This window comes from Microtus oregoni, unplaced genomic scaffold (assembly GCF_018167655.1).
Source record: "Microtus oregoni isolate MIOR12 unplaced genomic scaffold, Mior012 000014F_ref0000157, whole genome shotgun sequence".
NCBI lineage: Eukaryota > Metazoa > Chordata > Mammalia > Rodentia > Cricetidae > Microtus > Microtus oregoni.
Window position 1 is genome coordinate 16,683,467 of NW_024543073.1, and position 21,829 is coordinate 16,705,295.

The 21,829-nt window shown below is 41.7% G+C and overlaps 1 protein-coding gene across 2 annotated transcripts in view; it reads left to right on the top strand.

The window, feature by feature from the left end:
* Positions 1–7,538: 7,538 nt before the first annotated feature.
* The window catches only part of Fcho2 (FCH and mu domain containing endocytic adaptor 2), a 103,477-nt gene continuing 89,186 nt past the window's right edge, over positions 7,539–21,829 (top strand). The window contains exons 1-3 of one of the 2 annotated variants that reach the window (XM_041663251.1): positions 7,820–7,864; positions 8,938–9,013; positions 21,093–21,184. In XM_041663251.1, the coding sequence (XP_041519185.1) occupies positions 21,132–21,184 (53 nt within the window). In that variant the 5' untranslated portion in view covers positions 7,820–7,864; positions 8,938–9,013; positions 21,093–21,131. Of the gene's footprint in view, positions 7,865–8,937; positions 9,014–21,092; positions 21,185–21,829 lie in introns of both variants that reach the window. The other variant, XM_041663250.1, reaches the window with a different exon arrangement.

The following is a 21,829-nucleotide window of genomic DNA, read 5'->3' on the forward strand; positions in this document are numbered from 1 at the left end:
AGCCAACAGTAAGGAGACAAAAGCTTTTTAAACAGGATGTTGTAAACAAATGTCTTTATGGGATTTTTTTTTAGCATTCATATCCACATCATATTACCTAGATTTAGGAATAATAAAATTCAGAAATTAAAGTCTCGGATACATGTTTAGTTTTCTCCCAATGCTCCTTTTTCAGCCTGTTTTGGTGTTCAAGGTCTCACTTCCCTGAGTAATACTTCCCCACTAACACTTTGCCTATGACTCTTTGTGTATTCCTGTTGGGGAAGTGGGGTGGGAGTAGGGCACAGGTCAACCTTGGGTGTCCTTCCTTGGGCTGCTCCAGTGCTGGGCTTATAAACACAGAGCATCATACACGGCTCTTTTTATGTGGGTTCTGGGGATCAAACTGTGGTTTATGTTTTGACAGCAAGCATTCACTGACTGAGCCGCCTTTCCAGCCCCTGCACCACTTCTTCCTCATCCCCATTTACTTGTCATGAAATCTTAGGCAACTCTTAATTCCCTGAAGCATATTTCTCAGTACAGGAAGCATATGCAGTGACACACCAATATGAATTCTTGCCTCTCCCAAGGAAGGAAATACATTTAAAGATGCCTCCAGAAAGGAACACACATTTATAGATAGTATTCTAATGGTGTTTACTTCATTAAAGACAAATACACTTAATTTTCATTCTGAAGCTCAAGTTGCACGCCCAAGTGTCTTTTTCTTTTGCAACTCACACTGTAAGGGTTGTGAGGAGAAATGTGGGCTATAATACTGAGGAAAATGGATCTGTGGAGGTCAAGGCAAAGAAACTCCAGGAGAGCAAGGGAGAAAGAGAGCACACATAGGCTCACGTGCCTGCATCTAAACCAATTTTCTTCCTAAATTCTTTGCTTCCGAATTCAAAAGGCCAGACAGAATTAAATGAAGGAAAACAGGACGTCTGCACCACCACTTCTAAAGCTTGGGGATCACTGAAGAAGCGGGGCTAGAAGTAATGTAAGGGACTGAGGCTAGAGACGAGGGCTGGCAATGCAGTCTTCTGGGCACAGTACAGTGAACGCTCCAGCAGCAGTGGTTGTCTGCAGTGGGACACAAGACCAGGCCTTCCAGCACTCGGGAAGCAGAGGCAGGTGGACCTCTGTGAGTTCGAGGACAACCTGTTCTACAGAGTGAGTTCCAGGACAGCCAGGGTACACAGAGCCCCCCCCCCCCCCCCGTCAAGAAAAACAAACAAACAAACAAGGTACCACCCTTCCCACTGAAAGAATAGCAAGAAAGATTCTAGGGAAGGGGCAGTCATTGTTTTTGGCTGTGTATCCACTGAGGACTCTAGGGACAGCAGGGGCCTCACAGAATTCATCTGGATTTAGTGAAGGATAGTTTTAATATGCAGAATTAAGATAGAACAGAAAGCCGCCTTTCTCTGACTAATTATCAAGACCCTGAGGTGCCGGGGAGAGTTTCAAACCCATGTCCTGGCTAAACTCAGTGGATTTAAAAAAAAAAAAAAAAAGACTTGAATCTGAATCTGGAAAGGAACTTTGGAGGGTGGTATAGGAGCGAGGAGATATTAGAAAGGATGGGAGTTACAGTAATCATAATGTACTTTATGTGTGTATGGAGTTATCAAAGAATAAATTCAATAAAAATGTTTTACAAAGAAAAACAGAAAACAAAGACAAAGATCTGGGTATGGCAGTGCATGCCTATAATCCTAGCACGTGGGAGGCTGAGACAGAGGACTGCAAATCTGAGTCCAGTTTGGGTTACACGAAAGACCAAGGAAGAGCCTGGTGGGGGCGCACACCTTGATCCCAGCACTCAGGAGACAGAAGCAGGTGCATCTCAGCGAGTTTGAGGACAGCCTGGTCTACAGAGTGAGTTCCAGGACAGCTAAGGCTACACAGAGAAACCCTGTCTCAAACAAAACAAAACAAAAAAACCCAGAGAGACAGGGAGAACAAGGAAGGAGAGGGAGGAAGGGTTAGAAGGAGGGAGGGATAGAGGGAGGCAGGGAGGGCAGGCAGCCCATATTTATAGCTTCCATCACAAGCCCTTGCGGAAGCAAGCTGGAGGAAGAAGGGTTTACAGAAAATCTGAGTGGGAGAGAGGAAAAGGAATGAAGCTAAAACAGTTCCCAGAAGCTGGCAGGAGAGAGAAAGAGCGTGTGAGCGAGCAAGCATCCATGTGCGTCCCGATGGTTAAATTAGGGTTACTTGAGTGAACAGGAGTTGGGGGCTGTTTTGGAGCAAGGGCAACCTACTAGAGGCTACACCACTGAGGAAAACAAATCTCCTTCCCATAGTGACCACTCAGCCAACAGTTCCCCAGGAGGAGATGGAGACTTGTGAGCCTTTCCCCCATCCATTATGGAATGTGGACAGGCTCCATCTCATGCCAGTAACTAGAGCTGCTGTGTGTTCATGACTGCATGATCCTGCTTAAATTCAGTTTCTAGCACTCCTCCCCATCCTCCGGATCTTCCTTCTTCTCACGCCCTGGTCCTCCATGCTTCCTGAGCTGTGCAGGGAGTGATACTTCATGTCGGACTGAGCTTTCAACAGTGACTTGTCCTCAGCACTTTGACCAATTAGGAATCTCTTCAATACCCATTGCTCACTACAAACCAGAATTCTGATCAAGGCCAAGAGAAGCTCTAGTCCACTGGAATAAAAATAAGACAGTTGACACCTTGTTCATTTAGCAAAACAATGGTAGGGTTCTCTTCCATTCCCAGCCAGGCGGCACTCACCCTAGCCAAGGGCTTTTGCCGAGGTTTGCAGTATCAAGCACAGACTTCTTCCTGTGGAGCAGGCCTCACACCCAGTCAAGCCTAGATTTCTGGATATTGAAAATTGAAGCACGCGGCACAGGCAGCTGCTCCAATTAGTGAGGGCATCCTGGTAGATGGCACCCCAGTGATGGGGCATAAAGGAACAGTAAGCAGTATTTGAGGAAGGGGGTCACAGAGATGCCTGCCTGGCTCCTTTATAACATTCCTCTTTTTGTATGAACTAATCCAGTCCCATGAGACCTGCATTAATCCCTTCCAAGGGTAGTGCCCCATGGTCTAATTATTTCCACTAGGCCCACTTCTTAAAGGGTCAAGTGTCTTGACATCACCATACTGGAGACTGAGCCTTCAGACATGAACTCATGGGGCAGGACCCGTATCCAAATCATACCAGCGAGACTCAGATCCCTGTCCAGGCTCCAGAGGATCTGCAAGGACATCTAAGTCACTATAGTTGAGCCAGTGGTGCCTCTGGCTCGGGTTGTTCCAGCGTAAGTCCTAGCGCTCTTCACTCAGCTAGGGAGTGAGCCCTGGAAGTCACTGTGGTTTCCACTCTTCACGGATCCCCAGTCCTGTGCTAACGGAGGACAACCTTAGTGAATCCGGGACAGTTGCTTGTCACCCCTTTATGAAAGACAGTAAGAGGCGGAACGACTGAGTTCTGTGAGAGCTGAAACAAGGATGCGCTCATTCATTCACTAAACACACATGCACTGTTAGCAGCCGTGTGCCAAGCACTGCTCCACATACCTTAGTGGAGCCCTTCCACAGTCTCCACAACATTGGACGGTGACTTTCTCTTCTTGTACAAATGCTTCGTAAGTGGCTACTGCCTACATCAATGAAGGAAAAGAGTGAGCCAGTGAAAGACACTAAAGAACATTAGGCCAAGTTACATAAAACAAAGAACAAGAATAGTTCTTTACTTTCGTTATTGTCATTATATCAAACTAAAATTAAGTATTTAGCAATTATTAGTCCAAATGTTTTTTCATTTTTCTATCTTACTTTTGTCCCTTTTGTGAATATTTGTGTGTATTTGTAATTTTAATTTGCTTGCCATGCCATCTTCTGCCTGTCCACCTAACAGAATGACACTTGTGAACGTCTTTAGGTTTTTATTGCCCTTGTGACTCTCTCATTTCCCCCTTAGTTGTGAAAGTTCTGAAGGGTTCTCTGTGGCCACTAACCATGTAAATCCGAGCCTGTCGAGTGTTTTACACTTCTTCCACAGACAGCAAGGTGAGGGATCCCTTGGGGAGAACAATCTCATTCTAGAGGAAGGGAAGGTGCTGCATCTAATGGCTGCCAGTCCCAAGTGCCCTGGAGAGAGAAGTGTGCCTGGCGGTATTTTCAGAATAGAGGCAGCTCTGCAGAGGGCTGCATTTAATTCTCTTCTGCCATTGGATCAGCCGTCACGGTGCAGCCTGCCTGGCTACCATCTGCTAAATCTTTGCTTTTTCTGTTTTACATAAAGCTTTTGCTTTCAATATGCTTGTTCTTGAGCAGGAAAAAAGAGAGACATAGAGAGAGAATTCCAAATCTCGGAGATCTGTCTTTTTCTCCCCTGCAGCGGGCTTAGCTCTTTTCCTTCTTGTTATTATTGAGTATGATATTGAGAAGGATTCCTGCACCTGCCACAGGACGCTGCCCCATGGGGGAACAGCCGAGGACAGGTCCACGGGAGCCTTTCCTGTGCCACTCTCATTGAGGAAAATTACATAGAGAACAAATGGGGAGGTGTTGCTTTACTTTATGGCCATTCCTCTGAAATGAAACTAGTTTTCAACATGATTATAAGGAAATAGACTTTGCAACCAAATGTTGACTAACGTGCTTGGAGCTGTAAGCCGGATGGGAAGGTCACATTCATACCAAGGAATGCAAAAGTGGACATGTTCTATTGCCTAATGGGTCAGGCCTCTGAACTTGGACATTAGCCATTTTTTATAAACCCAAGTATGTAGACTTATTTTATGTAAATCTTCCCATCTCTCATTTGCTACCACTCATTAAGTTATGATTTAACAGCCCAGGAATGCTTTGGGCTATGTCTATGCTTGGGTAAGAATTTAATGGAGAACAACAGCCTCTCCCCAGAAACCAGCATGGCAGGTGTAATGAAAAATTTTAAGTGGAAGGTAAAGCCGCTGAGGACGCCTCAAAATGGGAGCTCAAAGCTCAAGCCCCTTCCCCAAAGGACACCTCCTGATAAAGCATAGCTTGAATACATTTTTCAACTTTAACTTAGTTTTACTAAAACTGGTACTTAATAAGGAGGATGATCAAGCCTGTAAGAATTTGCTTGGAAGCTAAGGTGAAAAGTTCAACCAAGCAGAACTTCATATTTTTTATAAGCTATAGGATTAGCATCAATTAAAGAGCAAGTGCAAAAGAATGGAGTTACTGCATAGCCAAGGACTCAGCCACCTTGACGTGTTTATGACAGGCTTAATGATCCATTTAGTCACCAAACATTAACTGAGTAACTGTCAGGTGACTGGGGTTAGGTGGCAGGAAGAGTTGCATATTGTTAGACATGTCGGCTTTTAATAATTTCAAATCTATTTGTAATAGAAAAAGCTAAGTGTGTAGATCAATAATACTTTAAGGCATACTACGCACTCGGGGCCTTAACTCTGCTCTGCTAGAATATCTCTGCATCCCTGGGAACATCACTGAAAGCACAGAAGGTGACTGATGCCACCCACATTCTTCTTATATTATGCCATCTGCACTGAAATTCTGCCACCTTAATCATTGTTTATGAAGTTCTACAACTTAAATACCAGGTAATTGCAAAACAATGACCCCTATGAACTTGAAACACACCGAAGAGCATTTGCCTTCACGGAAGACATCCTTAAGAACAAAATGGTGGCCAGTAAAGCAGCTACAGCTATCGGGAACACTCTGCTGAACAGTCTGTGTTGTATCCACAAATTAGAACCTTGAGAGAAGGCAAATCTGCGCTTGACGCTACCGGGAAACAACACTTTTTGTTATGCAAGAGCCCACTGCATTCAAGCTGAGAGGAAGGATTTGACAAGTTAACCTCAGCTCGGAAAGCATTTCAGTGGCTCAGATCTGCCTGCCTGCTGCTGGTGTGAGCAGCTATCCCTGCCTCTCATGTTGTTTGCAGTTTCCCTTTGGAGGATAGAGGGGAGAAGACAGTTCTGTTGGGACCTGAGTAGTGTTGGTCATGGGAGGGGAGATTTATGGTCAGGGTTCAGTGTTAAACATTAGATCCCCATTAACAGTCACTGTGTAGGTTTCCTTTTGAAAGGATGTGTGGGTGTGGGTGACAGAGATACAGAAAGAGGAACACACACACACACACACACACACACACACAGATGTATGGTCATTTAACATCTAGAATTCAGGAGCCCTTCTAGCATCTAAGGGGGTAGTAATTAGTAATATTAGGAATTGGATGTCAACCTCTTTTGCGGGGTGCACTTTCTTACTCCTTTCAGCAGGATTTTCTTACATCTTCAGCATCAAAGATCATCTAACTAGACTGACGGTTTACAGAACCGAAGCAAATATTTATTTTAAAGAAACAGAAGAGTTAACATATAACATTTTTTTTTTTTTTTTGCAGAGATGGCTCAATGGTTAGGAGCATGACTGCTCTTGCAGAGGGCTCAGATTCAATTCCAACACCCACGCGGTGGCTCACAACTGTATCTTCAGTTCCAGAGGATTCCACACCCTCTCCTGGCCTCACCGGGCACCAGGCACACACAGGGAGTACACATATAACAGGCAGACAAAACACTCTTACACATCAATCTTTTAAAGTAGTATATCAAACCAGCATTTTCCCACCATCCAACCCCAGATATCAACTCATGGCCAATCTCGTTTCATCTGTGCCCTAGCCTTTTGTCGCATTCCCATGAAAGACTGAGCAGATCACAGATGTCTTATCCTTATGTGAATATTTATGAAGGATTATAAACGTATAACCGTTATCTAGTTATCTTTTACATTTCATCCTTATGAAAGATAATGCAAGGTTTTTAGTTTCCGGGAGGAAAATAATTTCCCATGAAGAAAGTGGCCTCGAACTCAAGAGACCCGCCTGCCTCTGCCTCCCAAGTGCTGGGATAAAAGGCGTGCACCACCATCCCTCGGCTGAAAAAACCATTTTAGGGAGGTGTGGTGTGCACATTGTAACTAAAACTACACTAAATTATTTGTGGAGCTTGGCTTCAAACTTGTAGATTTTTGACCTGGCTTAATGAACTTGAGATCTCTATGCTTTTTTAAGCTTTTGGAAAGTAAGGCATGGAAAGGGATTTAGTTTCTCCATTAGGCAGAGGCATGTTAAAACTTGTGTCTTTTCCCTGAGTGTACAAGTTGGTAAGATTACCGTGGGTTTTGTGAGCTTGAGAGCAGGCCTGGAAGGGTCGCCTTTCGGGTCACGCCCGCTCTCTGCAGGAGGTCGGGGCTGGCTGGCTCCCTTGTGACCCGCAGCAGAGCCTGAGTCTTGCTGGCGACACTGGGCGTTTCCTCCCTTTCCGGCCTTGGACAGTTTTGTTTTGGATCTTACTTCCCAGTCAAGGAAAGGCTCCCTGTTGACCAAAGGTTTCCCAGTCTCCTCGGGGTGGCCAGCGGCCAAGTTTCCTTACTCCCAGCCTGCCAAGCCCTGGGTCTGTTGGAGATCCTCGAAGGCCCGGCCGGACGCTGGACTCACGAGGAGAAGAGAGTGGGCGGGGCCCTATTCGCTCCGCCCCCCGGGCCTGCTCATCTCCCTGCTCCAGCCAGCCTGGGCGACTCCGCTCCGCCCGATTCCCTGCGATCGCTCGGACCCCGCCAGGCCGCGCGCACGCGCACTCGGACCGCGGCGCCCAGGAGTCCGGCCCGCGGCGGCCGCTAGGTGGCGCATGCGCCTTGGAGGGGTGCGGGCGGTCTCTGGGAAGAAGGCGGCGGCGGCGGCGAGAGAGGCGGGGGCGCGGTGGAGGCCGGTCCGTGTTTACACAGCGGCGGGCGGGTGCGGACGCGGAACCCGGCGCGGCGGCGGCGGTGGCGGCGGCACGATGGTCATGGCGCATTTCGTGGAGAATTTCTGGGTGAGCGGAGGCTGTCGGGAACGCCGCGGGCTTCGGCTTCTTCCCGCGGCCTGCGTGCGCGGCGGGCGGCGGCTCTCGAGGCGTCCGAGCGAGAGTCGGCGGGACCCGGGGTTGCCCGGCCGAGCTTCCCGCTGAGGGCCGAGGCTCTCCGGCCAGCGATTCCAACGGGCTGGCAGCTGCGCGGGGCGCCGGGGCTGGCAGCGCGGCCCGGGAGCCGCGGCGAGGACTCCAAGGGCCCGTGGCGCCGGGCGGGGGGGGACAAAGCGCCGACGGGGCGTGCGCGGCGTCGGGCGCGGGGAGCCGGGCGCCCTGCGGGGGTCTGCTTCCCGCGGCGCAGGCCCGGGACCCCGCGCAGAGTCGGTGCGCGGCCGGGCGGGCTGGACACTTCCTCCCGGGCGCGCGACTGGGCTCGTGGGGGCTGCGCCCAGGACTTTGCCTCCAGGCCTGCTCACAAAGCCCGTGCAAGTCGCCTCGCTCGGACTTTCCTCATTCTCCCCACACCCCTCTCGCCTGCCCCGCGGTGTGCTTGCGTGCAGTCGCTGTGTGCCGGTAACGGCAAGGACTCTTGACCCCCCCCACCCCCCACCCCCCGTACCGGAAAAGTAACGCGTTTCCTCAGGTAGCTTGGCCGAACTTGGCTTTTAATGGCCCGACACTTGCAAATCCCGCGGTTTCATTTTGGTAAGATGTAGAAGTGTCGAAAGGCGTCAGCTTCCAGTCACGCCAGCCACTGCTGCCTCAGAGCCTTAATTCTGTCTCAAGCACGGGCTTGCTCCAAATACAATCACTTCATAGTGACTTGTTTCGAAGGTTACTCGTTTCCCACAAACATCTGGACGCCCGCCGTGGTGTTTTTAAAAGCGGTTTTTTAACCGAGGTTCCCTTTCCATGTATACAGTGCATGCATGTACAGCGCATACTGTGAAGAGTTCCTCATTGTTTTGTGCAGACATCACCACAGTCGGTTTTAGAACAATTTCATAACCTCCGGAAGAATCCTGTGCGGGTCTGCAGTCACTCCCAGTTTGCCCCTTGCCTCAGCCCCTGGGCAACTGATCTCTCTGCTTCTACAGATCTGGCTTTTCCGGACCCAGCATATAAATGGAACTCTTATGACAGGCTATTTCACTTACCATAATATTTTCCAAGGTAATTCACGAGATAGCAGTGTTAATACTTAATTCCTTTTTATGGTCAAATAATATTCCAGTTCACATTTTACCTACCCATTCATTGGTGACGCGTGTTTGGTGCCCATCCTAACTATCCTTTGTTTATCATGAGTAATACTGCTATGGACACTTTTATACACGATAGTCAGAGCATGTGTTTTCTTTTGGGAATGGAATTTATAGGGCCACACGGTTAACTATATTTGCATTTGATTAGCCAAAGGGCCAAGAAGCAGGAACTAACTGTATTACTAGTTAGGTCAACTGCTAGCCTGTTCCTCAGAGAGGTAACAGCATTGTGTAAATGCTCTACAGCGTCTCTGGATATGCTCACCAACACTTGGTATCTCTTGTGGTATAGTATTATGATGGTGGACATGGAGTAGCATTTTGTGGTTTTGATTTGCGTTTTTCTGTGGCTAATGATGTTGAACTTTTTTCTTGTTCCTATTGCCCATTTAAAGTACTTTCTTTTGGGTAACTGTAGACCTATTGCCAGTTTTAAAATTGAATTATCTTTATTGACTTTTTGCTGTTATTGAATTCTTTTTTATATTCTGGATTACCCCCACCCCCTCTTGGGCTCACTTTTTAAAGACAGTTTCCTGGTTTTCTGATCCTCCTGTCTCTGCCTACCAAACACTGGAAATATAGGTGTGTGTCATTTCTATCAGTCCTGGGTGCACATTTCTTTTTTGTTTTGTTTTTTGAGACACACATAGCTCTGGATGTCCTAGAACTCACTATATAGAGCAGGTTGGTCTTGGTTCAGATTGCCTGCCTCTGCTTCCCAGGCGCTGAGATTAAAGGCATTCACTACCATTTCTGGCCCATTTCTCCTTCCTTCCTCCCTTTCTTCTTCCTTCCTCCCTCCCTCTCTCCCTTTCCTTCTTAAGGATGCTTTATTTAATAAAAGCAACAGGTAAAGTAAAACAGACATCAAGAAAAAAAGACAAGAAAATTTATGTTTAACAACTTAAAATAACCTACTTGCAGTTGCCTTTAACGGAACTCTTGGCTGTGAAGAATACAGCTCATGTACAGGTATATATAAATAAGTACATTTTTCAAGTATTCATTAAATACTGCCTTATGTGCTCATATACATTAAATTTGAAAAAGATTAGGTGATCCCCCGGTACTTCATTTTTGTTTGTTTTTTGGAGAAGTTGTCTAAAGAGAAGACTATGTGGTTCGTGAGTCATGTAATGAACCCGTTCTAGACTCTGGACACCCAGGCTCCTCCACTCCTCTTCAGACCTCAGATGAGTTTTTGATACTTTCTTGGAGAATTCTCTGAGTAGCATGGTAGCTTGTCAAAGTACTTGCCCAAGTAGTAGGTCTGCTTGTAGGCCATCCTGCCATTGAGCTCCCTGGCCACTTAAGGCTGTTGCAATAGTGCACAAGAAGACTCAGGGATACATGGTGTGGAAATAGCTTTTCCATTCTAAAGACTGTCTTTTTATCTTATCAACAGCATCTTTTGTAGTCCAGTTTCTCACTTTGATGAAATCTTTGTGTCCATTTCCCCACTTCTATGCCACTCCTAAGAGTGTGTAATCTAATTTACTCCTATAAGATCATGGCTTAAGCTCTTTAGTTCTTTCTGTGAGCTATTTGAACTTAATCCTGGATGTTCAAAGAAAGGGTGTAGCTTCTTTCTTTGCAAGTATATGTTTATTTTGTTCTAGCATTTTTTTAAAAGAGTCTTCTTCCCTCCTTGTGCTTTAGTGACACCTTTTTCTGGTATCACTTGACCATGAGTGTATGAGTTTATTCTTGGATTCTCAGTTTTATTCTATTGTCTACTTTATACCAGCTGCTACTATACTGTTTCATACAGCTTTGTATAATGAGTCAGGAAGCAGGAATTAAGTGAATCATACAAGTTTTTTTTTTTTAAATTTTGATCATTCTGGGGTCTTTTCCATTTCCATATGAATTTACTGCATACACTTTAGACTTAAGTGGAAACTCACTAGAGGAGCAATAATATTTTGAATGTCTGAAATCTATGTTTCAGTCTTTGCCTTCATTTCCACTATTAAGGAACAGATAGTAAAATAGATTAAAAATAGATTGAATTTATTTCCCGGTATGGAATTGGGGCTGAAAGTTCTAAGAGCATGAAAGGCTCCCAGAGGAGGCAAAAGGACCTAGGAGAGCCTAGGAATTAACTAAGCAGCCAGCTTATAAGGGTTTCAGTGTTCTGTGTTAAACATCTTGCAATTTTACATAGTTCAGGGCTATTTGTGAAGTAATTCCTTAAAGTAGAGAATTTAATATTTATTCCCTCCAGTGTTCAGAGTGGTAAGAAAATAAAACTTGTTAAAGTTCAAAACATTGTATGTGGTAAACACACACACACACACACACACACACACACGAGTCAGTGAGGTAATGGAAAACTGAAGTTTAAGTTTCTAAGCAAACAGTCTATGAATGGTTTCTCCCTACCTCTGTAAAGACAGACCTTCTTATTGTGGCGTTCTGCTAGAGGAAAGCTTGAGTCATTGAGACACCTTTCAGGTTCTTTTGAAAGCAGCACATCTTCCTCTCCTTTTCTTTATAATTTTTCCTAACTGAAACTGCTTAATTAAAAATTCCTTAATACTCTACTTTAAAGAAAAAACATGCTCAAGACTTCCCACATAACAGATGTTTTGTTGCTGATAAGTCTGTTGCCATAAAGCGTAATGCTATTGATGATCAAGATGAAAATAATTTTCCTGTTAAAAATAATCCACACCATTACTCTTAATATGTAAAAACAAATGTTAGCTTTCTGACAGGTTACATAACTTTAAAAGGGTACTGTTCAGTATTTATTGTCTCTTAGGCTGCATATTGCTCAGAGGAAGAGTTAAGTACTAGTTTATGATACTGAGATTATCTGTAAAAACACTGCACTGTAATAATTAAAATGGCTGTTTTTGTATAAACCTAGATTATTCATCAGTAAAAACATTAAAGAAATAACTCCACAGATAATAATTACTTACAGGGGAAATAAGCATGACAGACTTGTGTTTAGTACTTTAAAAATGTCATTTTACACAGTAAACATAATCTGTATAACATGCCATGTATTCCTTAGTGTATGTCACTTTACAGTAAATGGTGCTTTGAGTTAGGAAACTTTCTGCAGAGGGTATCTCAGTCAGTAGAACAATGAACAGTTAAGTGATGGTAGGTGTTTTGATCCCGAAGCTGTTCCTTTTAATCTTATGTTTAACCTGGAAAGTCTCATCTCATTTACTGCTTCATGGGCACCATTACACTTTAGTTTATGTTGGAGCACTTGGTTATCCAATCCCATCTATAGTTAATATGGATAAATATGGGAGGATTAAAATGCTTTTAGAAAATCTGTATTAGTCTATCAATAGGACTTTGGAGTGTAAACCATTATTATCTTTTTGTCAAATTTAAATCTAATATCTTAGATGAGTGATTAATACATTTTGGGTTTTTTTAAAATTCAGATTAAGCCGGGCGGTGGTGGCGCACGCCTTTAATCCCAGCACTTGGGAGGCAGAGGCAGGCGGATCTCTGGGTCTCTTGTAGACCAGCTGGTCTACAAGAGCTAGTTCCAGGACAGGCTCCAAAACCACAGAGAAACCCTGTCTCGAAAAACCAAAAAAAAAAAAAAAAAAAAAAATTCAGATTAAAATTTAAAAAATATGTATCTTTAGAAAAGTATTTGATATGACTGTGGAAACCCAAACTAGAGGCTTGTCTTTTCATTACTTCAAAGTTATAAATATTGTAATTTGGTATTCTTGCTTAGAATATGATCCCATCAGATGATATACTAGAATTAAATATTTGTATACATATGTGGATGTGAATATAGAAATATGTAGGTTTTTTTCTTTTTTAAAAACTCTGGGGGCCTACCACCCAGCTTCCAAATAAATATATGGAGATTTATTCTTACTTATGGGTGTGTGGTATTAGCTTGGCTTGTTTCTAGCCAGCTTTTAAACTTAAATTATCCTGATTCTTTTTAACTATGTTTGCCTCAGGCCTTTTTACCTTTCTCTATTTTATATATCTTTCTTTACTTCTTGCCCTGTGGCTGGATGTGTAACTGGGTGGCTGCCCCTGGCATCCTCCTCTCCTTCTTTACTCCCTCCTTGCTCTCTCATTGAGATTTCTTCTGTTTATTTTCTCTGCCCACCAGCCCCATCTGTTTCCCTCTCCTGCTATTGGCTGTTCAGCTCTTTATTAGACCAATCAGATGTTTCAGGCAGGCAAAGTGACACAGCTTTATAAAGTTAAACAAATGCAACATGAAAGAATTCACATATCTTTGCATCATTAAACAGATATTCCACAGCATAAATGACTGTAACAAATCTTAAGCTAATATTCCGTAACAGAAATATTTACTATGTACTAACAGACTTTCAAATTGTTTTATGTCTGTTGATACTCAAAAGGTACAAAAGACTAAAATATAAAATCTCCTTTCTCTAGCTGTTATGATCTTTCTAAACATTGTCCCTTATTTTTAGCATTCCAAAGAAACTGTATATATGCAAGCATATGTATATACAAAGTGAAATGTTTTGGTGTATGACTGTTAACTAGTTAGTTACTTTCATGCAATAAACAGAATATCCAGCTACAGGTTCAATTAACTTAGTTCAATTAGGCTTGATTATTGGCATTCCAAAATTATAGTATGTTTTAAAAAGACTTTGTGTTGTCTGTTCACCATGTGTATGCAGTGCCCATAGAGGTCAGAATGTGTCAGGTAACCACCATATGGGTATTGGAATTCGAACCCAGGTCCTCTGTAAGAACAGCCAGTGCTCTTAACTGCTGAGCCATCTTTTGAGACCCATATTTAGTTTGTTTTTGAGACAGGATTTCACTTTTTTGCCCAAGCTCACCTTAAAATAAGACAAAACAAACAGAAGAAAACAAACCTGACTCTCTGTAGCCCAGGCTGTATTGTAGCCCAGGCTGTACACAAACTTATGATCCTTTTGCCTCAACCTTTGAATGATGGGATTAAAGGTGTGTGATACCATGACATTTTAAAGTTATTTTAGGCTGCATTGAATTTTGTTGTGAGGTACTTAGAATTTTGAAAAGGGCATTTTATTTTGTATTTTTATTTAATCTCAGGGGAAATTGGAAGTGAAAAGTTGATGGTGATTTAGTCTGCTTATTTCTAATTCAGAGGAGGAATTTTAGAACACTAACATGGAAGGATATAATTTTAATATGTTAGTTAATTTCTTTTTTAGGTTTTTCAAGACAGTGTTTCTCTGTGTAGCTTTAGAGCCTGTCTTGGAACTCACTCTGTAGATCAGGCTGTCTCTGCTGTCTCTGCCTCCTGAGTGCTGGGCTTAAAGGCCTGTGCCACCACTGCCTATCTGTGACTTAATTTCTAGTCTATGGTCTCACTGTGTAACCCTAGTTGATCTGGAACTCACAGATCCATCTGACTTTGCTTTTGGAGTGTGAGATTAAAGGCCTGTGCCACTGTGCTCAGTCTAAACTTTTTAATTAGAAATTTCAAAGTTACTTTGCTTGTTAACGCCATATTAGACTAAAAGATGCCTGAACATTTTCAGTGACTTGACTTTATAGTATATCTTTTAGCTCCATTTCAGCTTAATTGATAATGTCAATCCAAAACTATGCATAATCAAGTCTTATTTTCACTAAACTGAAGACCGAATAATACATGTCAAATTATTTCCTGCAGTCTTGGGAAATGTGTTTTCCTTTTAAGGGCTCGTATGATTCTAAGAATATCTTTTTAGGGTTTATCAAATGCTAGGCAGGCACTCTGCCAGTGAGCCACACCCCCAACTTGGTTTAAATACCTGCCTTGGTGTTTTTTTTTTTTTTTAAATTTTGCGTGCGTGCGTGCGTGCGTGCGTGTGTGTGTGTTTTGAGACAGGGTCTTTGCTTTGTAGCTCTTTTGCTGTCCTGGAACTCATACAGATCCCCCTGCCTCTGCCTCCCAGAACTGGTTTTAAAGGCATTGCTCTCCCAGCCCTTAGATTGGGCTTTAATAAATGTGGTTTCTCCCAGGACATGAACAGTGAACAGTGAGTGAATGAGAAGAGTACTACCTTGAGGACTTTGGAGAGAAAATACATTTAAAAGATTTACTTCGTTCTTTAAAAACAATTTTTTGCCTGTATGTCTACTTTTTGAGATAAGGTCTCCTGTTGCCCAGGCTGGCCTCAAACTCAGGATGACCTAGAACTTCTGATTTCCCTGCTGCCACCTCTCAGTGCTAGGATTAATAGGCATTTGACATAATGCCCAGTTTATGTGATGTTGGGGATTGAACCTAAGGCTGGTGCGTGCTAGACAAGCACTTTACCAGCTGAACTACATCTACTCCTCCCTAAGGTGCTATTTATTGTTACGTAAAGTGACAGTTCTTGAAGAACTCTTGAGTCAGAAGGCCTGCAATTGAATGACCAGTTTCATACAACCCTCCCAAATAGATAATAAAAATGTGAGTAAATAAAGTGCAGTTCGAGCCGGGCGGTGGTGGCGCACGCATTTAATCCTAGCACTCGGGAGGCAGAGGCAGGCGGATGTCTGTGAGTTCGAGGCCAGCCTGGTCTACAAGAGCTAGTCCCAGGACAGGAACCAAAAAGCTACGGAGAAACCCTGTCTCGAAAATCCAAAAAAAAAAAAGAAAAAAAGAAAGAAAAAAGAAAAAAAAAGTGCAATTCGGGAGGTTTTGGTAATATAGATGCATAGTTGTTCTGACTAGTTTTTATTGTCTGTAGTCTTCCGAGGGAAGAGGGAGTCTCTGTTGAGGAATTACCCAAATCAGATTGTATTGATTGGTGATTGATGTGAGAGGGTCCAGCCCATTGTGGAGGGCACCATCTTTAGCTAGGTGCTTCTGGGCTGTATAAGAGCTAGCTGACGTGCCTGGTGGTGATGCACACATTTAATCCCAGTACTGTGGAGGCAGGGGAATCTCTTTAAGTGTTTCAGGTCAGCATGGTCTACAAAGAGAGTTCTAGGACAGCCAGGGCTGTTACACAGAGAAACCCTGTCTTGAAAAACAAACAAACAAAAAACCCCCCAACCAACCAAGCACTAAATAAATAAATAAATAATAGATAGCTAATACTGGAGAGTTGATCATAAGCAGAGAGCTGGCTAGTAAGCGGTGTTCCTTTATGGTTCTGCTTCTGTTCCTACCCTGACTTTCCTCAGTGAGGGACTGTGACCTGAAATAAACCATTCTAAGTCGCTTTTTGTCATGGTATTTATCATCAGCAACAGAAAGCAAACTAGAGCAGCGGCCATCCTCTCGTATAATTTCAGAACATTTGCATCATCTCAAAAGGAAACCTTCATACATTTGTTGTTCACCACATTGCCCCCCTCTGCGCCCCCAGCACCTATTTGTCTCTATGTAGCCTCTCCTACTCTAGGCTTTGCTATAAATGAAGTCCTGATAGTACATGTGTGGTCTTTTGTGATCAGCAGCTTTCACTTACTGTAATATTTTCCTTTTTCTATTTCTATTTATTTATTTATTTGAGACAGGGTCTCTATATAGTCCTGATTGGCTTGGAACTTGCTATTATAGACCAGACTGGCCTGGATATCCACCTGCCTCTGCCTCTGGGGTACTGGAATTAAAGGCATGTGTCACCCGGCTTAGCTCTTACCATAATATTTTCAAAGTTCACCAGTGCTGTAGAGTATGTCACTATTTCTTTCCTTTTTATGGTCCAGTCATCATCTATCATATGAATATATTGATTTTTTTAGTGTGTTTCTTAGATAGATATTTGGATTGCTTCTACCTTTTGGCTGTTTTGAATACTGCTGCTATAAATGTACATGCAAATATTCCTTGTGGACATAAGCATTTACTTAACTCATAAGATTGAGTCAGATTATATAAGCCTGCTGAAAATGAGCTTACCAATGATGAGTGAATACTTGTTTTTAAATTTAGCCACTTGGATATGGATTTATTTTGGAGAACAAAAACTGATTGCTCTGAAAATTGGTTGATACTCCAAAATTGATGGTGATATGCCTATGTAGTTACTAAACTGTCATTGCTTACCAGGCCAGTACAGGAACTTTGTTTGTTGAGACAGGTTTTTTTTTTTAAAGATTTATTTATTATGTACATAGTATTCTGTCTGCATGTATGCCTGCAGGCCAGAAGAGGACACCAGATCTCATTACAGATGGTTGTGAGCCGCCATGTGGTTGCTGGGAATTGAACTCGGGGCCTCTGGATGAGCAGCCAGTGCTCTTAACCTCTGAATCATCTCTCCAACCCTCCTCTTTTTTTTTTTTTTTTTTTTTTTTGAGACAGGTCTTCTCTGTGGCCCTGGTTATGCTGGAACTCTTCTGTAGACCAAGCTGGCCTCAAGCTCAGGGATCTCTCTGCCTCTACCTCCTAAGTACTGGGATTAAAGGCATGTGCCACCATGCCCAGCTGTGCAGTAACTTTTTGGTAGCGTGAAAAGAAAACCTGTGTGTTATTTGTTAGACATCTCAACTTTGAAAAGCATGCTTGCATATATATGTATGTCCTTTACATAGAGACCCATTTAAACTATTTACAATTTTGTTTAGTTTCTAACAAAGTGACAGTTCATGACCAATAAATACTGTATTGATAGTTTTGTGAAATTAAAATGGTTGGTCTGGAATTCTCTGGGCTGGCCTCGAACTTGCAGAGATGTATCTGTCTCTGCCTTCCCAGTGTGGACGTGTGCCACCATATCTAACACCACTACTTTTTTTTTGGCAAACGAAAATAAAATTTGATATTTTATTTTTATTTCTAAATAATTTTTTATTGTTTTTATTGAGCTATACATTTTTTTTTCTGTTTTTCTCCCTTCCTCCCCTTTCCCCTTGTAGCCTCCCCCATGTCCCCCATGCTCCCAATTTACTCAGGAGAGCTTGTCTTTTTCACCTTTCTGTGTAGATCCATGTATGTCTCTCTTTGTTGTCTAGTTTCTCTGGGGTTATGAACTGTAGGCTGGTTTTTCTTTGCTTTATTTCTAAAAGCCACTTAAGAGTGAATGCATATTATATTTATCTTTCTGGGTCTGGGGTTATGTACATGTGCAGCCGTTCTGACTTTTTGAATGGGTGTTGGAGATTCAAAGTTAGGTCATGCAGAGCAAACACTCTTACTCTGGCCCACTTCAGAGACTTTTCATTTGGAACATAGATTTTGAATGTAACTCAGCAGCCTTTTATTTTATTTGCTTATTTTTGAGACAGAGTTTCATTATAGAGCCCAGGTTTTCTTTGGCGTAGAGCGCCTTCTGCTTCAGCCTCTCCACTAGTAGGAATGCATGCCATCACCATCACATCTGGGTCAGTCTTTTGTTTTTGTGACAACTAGATCAAATTCCAGGACTTTATACATATTAGGGAAGAACTCTACCCATGAGCATTGCCTTGGTTAATGTTTAGGTGCTGTGTTGTTTAGGGACTTAGCTTACTAGATGGTCTTCAAGTTCTTGTTCCCTTTACAACATGAGAGGTTTTTGTTATTTTCCTTGTGAGTCTAGTAAATATTTAATCTGTGTTTGTTTGATAGTAGCCCTTTGCTTCCAGCTCTGATTTGTCTTTCAAATTTGTACACACAGACACACACATTTGGAGTGGGGGACTTGGAATTGAACCAAGGGTCTTATACCCTCCTCTGAGCTTACATCTCCTGGCTACCTTTTAAATATTTATAGTACACATTGAGGACTGGGTAACCTGTCTTATGTATGAATAAGAACCTTGGGGCGTGAGGTCCTCAGACTTGGGTTTTTGTGATTTTGTATTTCAGTAGTTTTGTTCCTGTTTATTTAAAGGTTTCTAACTCAGCTGTAAGCTGGTAGGTAGCTTTGTTAAGCACATGTACTTTATGTCAAGTGATGGAATCCCTTGGAAGATTTAGATCCTTTGCTTTTGTCTGTTGCTTCTAGATCTTGATGCTGTTATGTTTTTGCTTGTTGCAGGCTACTAACAATGATTAGCTGAAATAGTCTCATTTTGACTGGAAAGATTGTTTGAAAACAGCATAAGTTAAAAAACCCCCACAAAAATCTAAAGTTAGTTAATAACATTCTTAAATATGAAAACCTGTTGAACCAGTGGAAAGTTGTATTCATAAACGGCAATGATGTTTTATTTTTCTTCATAGATAAAAATGGATATTCAAAATATAAAGATAGTGTTTTACATAACATTTCATGTTGTATGTGTGGCAAAGTACTTGATGCTTACAAGCTAAGAGCTTATTAGAGATTACTTCAGCTTGATTTGAAGTTCCTGTTTCCTGTTTTTGGTGAGCTGTTGAAAACAGATTTCCGATCCTGTGATACTTGCTAATAGTATTACTTTTATATCCAACAAATATATTTAATTCTTGATTTAATTTTTATTCAAGGAAATTAAAAACTTAAGCTATAAATGTGGGAATTGTTAGGCTTAGTTTATTGGTCTTTATTTTACATGTTAAATAGACATTTTTGGAATTTCCTTTGTGATAATTTAATAATGTAGAATTTACAGGGTTACATAGCATAAAGATTTTCAAGACTTAAATATTTGCAGAATTCTATTTACATTCTATCCAATGGAGATAAAGCCAATAGCCTATTTCTTATCTTTCTTTAAATTGTTATATATGAAAATAAAAATCTTGGGGTTGGAGCTATGACTCAGCAAATAAGAGCACTGATTGCTTCTTGAGGACCTGGGTTCAATTCCGTGCACCTACAAGGCAGCTCACAAACATCTGTTTGTAACTCCAGTTCCAGGGGATCTCATACCCTCACACAGACATACATTCAAGCAAAACACCAATACATAAAAATAAGTCATTTAAAAAATGTCTGATTTTTTTTTCAAGTTTATTGAAAAATTTGAATAGGAATTACAAAATATTTTGTAGCTACAAATATTCTTTATTTCGCTGGTCCCTCTGGACTGGTTTCTCTCCACCCACCAGGTCCTACTTATGAAGTGACCACTCTGAGGCTTAATATTAATTATATACTCTTTAGCCTATTAGCTTAGGCTTCTTTTTTTTTTTTTTTTTTTGGTTTTTCGAGACAGGGTTTCTCTGTGGCTTTTTTGGAGCCTATCCTGGAACTAGCTCTTGTAGACCAGGCTTTTCTCGAACTCACAGAGATCCGCCTGCCTCTGCCTCCCGAGTGCTGGGATTAAAGGCGTGCGCCACCATCACCAGGCTCGGCTTCTTATTTTAACTGCATCTTAAATTAATCCATTTCTATTACTTTATATTTTACCACAAGGCCTGCGGCCTCTTACCTCACATCTTGCTTCTCTGGTGGCTGCTGGCAGCTGCCTGACTCTGCCTTCTTTCTCCCTATATTCAGTTTAGTTTTCCTTCCTGACTTTATTCTGCCCTGCCCTAAGCCAGAGCAGCTTCTTTATTAACCAATGGTAATAAAATCACAGCCTACAGATGGCAATTCTACATCAATATTTCATGATGTTCAGAGCTTATATTATTAGTAGTATGCTGTTTTGATTCAAAAGTCAGGATTTATTTTACCTAAAGAATTTTTGTTTTGTTTTGTTTTGGCAAGGTCTCACTGAAGCTGGCTAGCCTAGAACTTTATACATAGACCAGTCTGGCCTTGAACTTGCAGAGATCTTGCTTCCTCTACTTTCTAGTGCAGGGATTAAATGTGGGCATCACTATGCTGAGCTAGGATTTAGTTATTTTAAAGCATAAACTCTTGAGTTAAGTAACCCAGAATCTCTTGATATGTATAATGGGGTTTTGTAATGTATTTTACTATGGTGTGTGTTTCTTACAGTTTCGTATTTAATTTCGTTGATTGTACACTTGCATATTTATAGAATGTGTGTATAGTAAATTATAAATGTTATCAAAGGTATATTGCTTTGATAGTATGTAATCATTTAACATTTGTTAGCTTAAGAAAAAATGGCTTACCAGAGCATAAGAGTTGTATAATATTAATGTAGCATTATTGTGCTTTCACATTTTTAATGTCTGGTTTTGTTTATCTCTTGAATTTCAGGGGGAGAAGAATAATGGCTTTGATGTTCTCTACCATAATATGAAACATGGACAGATATCAACTAAAGAACTAGCAGATTTTGTTAGAGAAAGGTATGTATTTTTATAAGTGGTTTAATAATTTACCAATTTAAACTTTAGAGTATAGGTAATTGTCAAAATTTTAGTTGGATTTGAATAATCAAAGTTTACTTTTTTAAAAAACATAATTCTATTTTAAAGGCATGTTTTACAAACTTTTATGATTTCTACATTGAGGATTGATAAAATGGCTTAAAGTGGCATTGTTGAATCCCTAGTTTGCAAATTACTGCTTTATAATATTTATACATTTTGCATTGAATGTATTAGCAAAATAATATAATAAAACAAGAATTTCATGGATTGAAACATTGCCATTTCTTTAAGCAAATATGCTAAAAAAAATTTTGGAAAGATTCCTCTAAACACATTAAAATTTTTTTTTCTTTTGGTTTTTCGAGACAGGGTTTCTCTGTGGCTTTGGAGCCTGTCCTGGAGCTAGCTCTGTAGACCAGGCTGGTCTCGAACTCACAGAGATCCGCCTGCCTCTGCCTCCCAAGTGCTGGGATTAAAGGCATGCGCCACCATCGCCCGGCACATTAAAATTTTTACTGAAAAGTTTTGTGGTTTTAAATGCTATAAATTAATTTATAAAATGTAATTTTCATTACACCTTTAAGATATAATCTACCTAAAATTATTAGACATTAATATAAT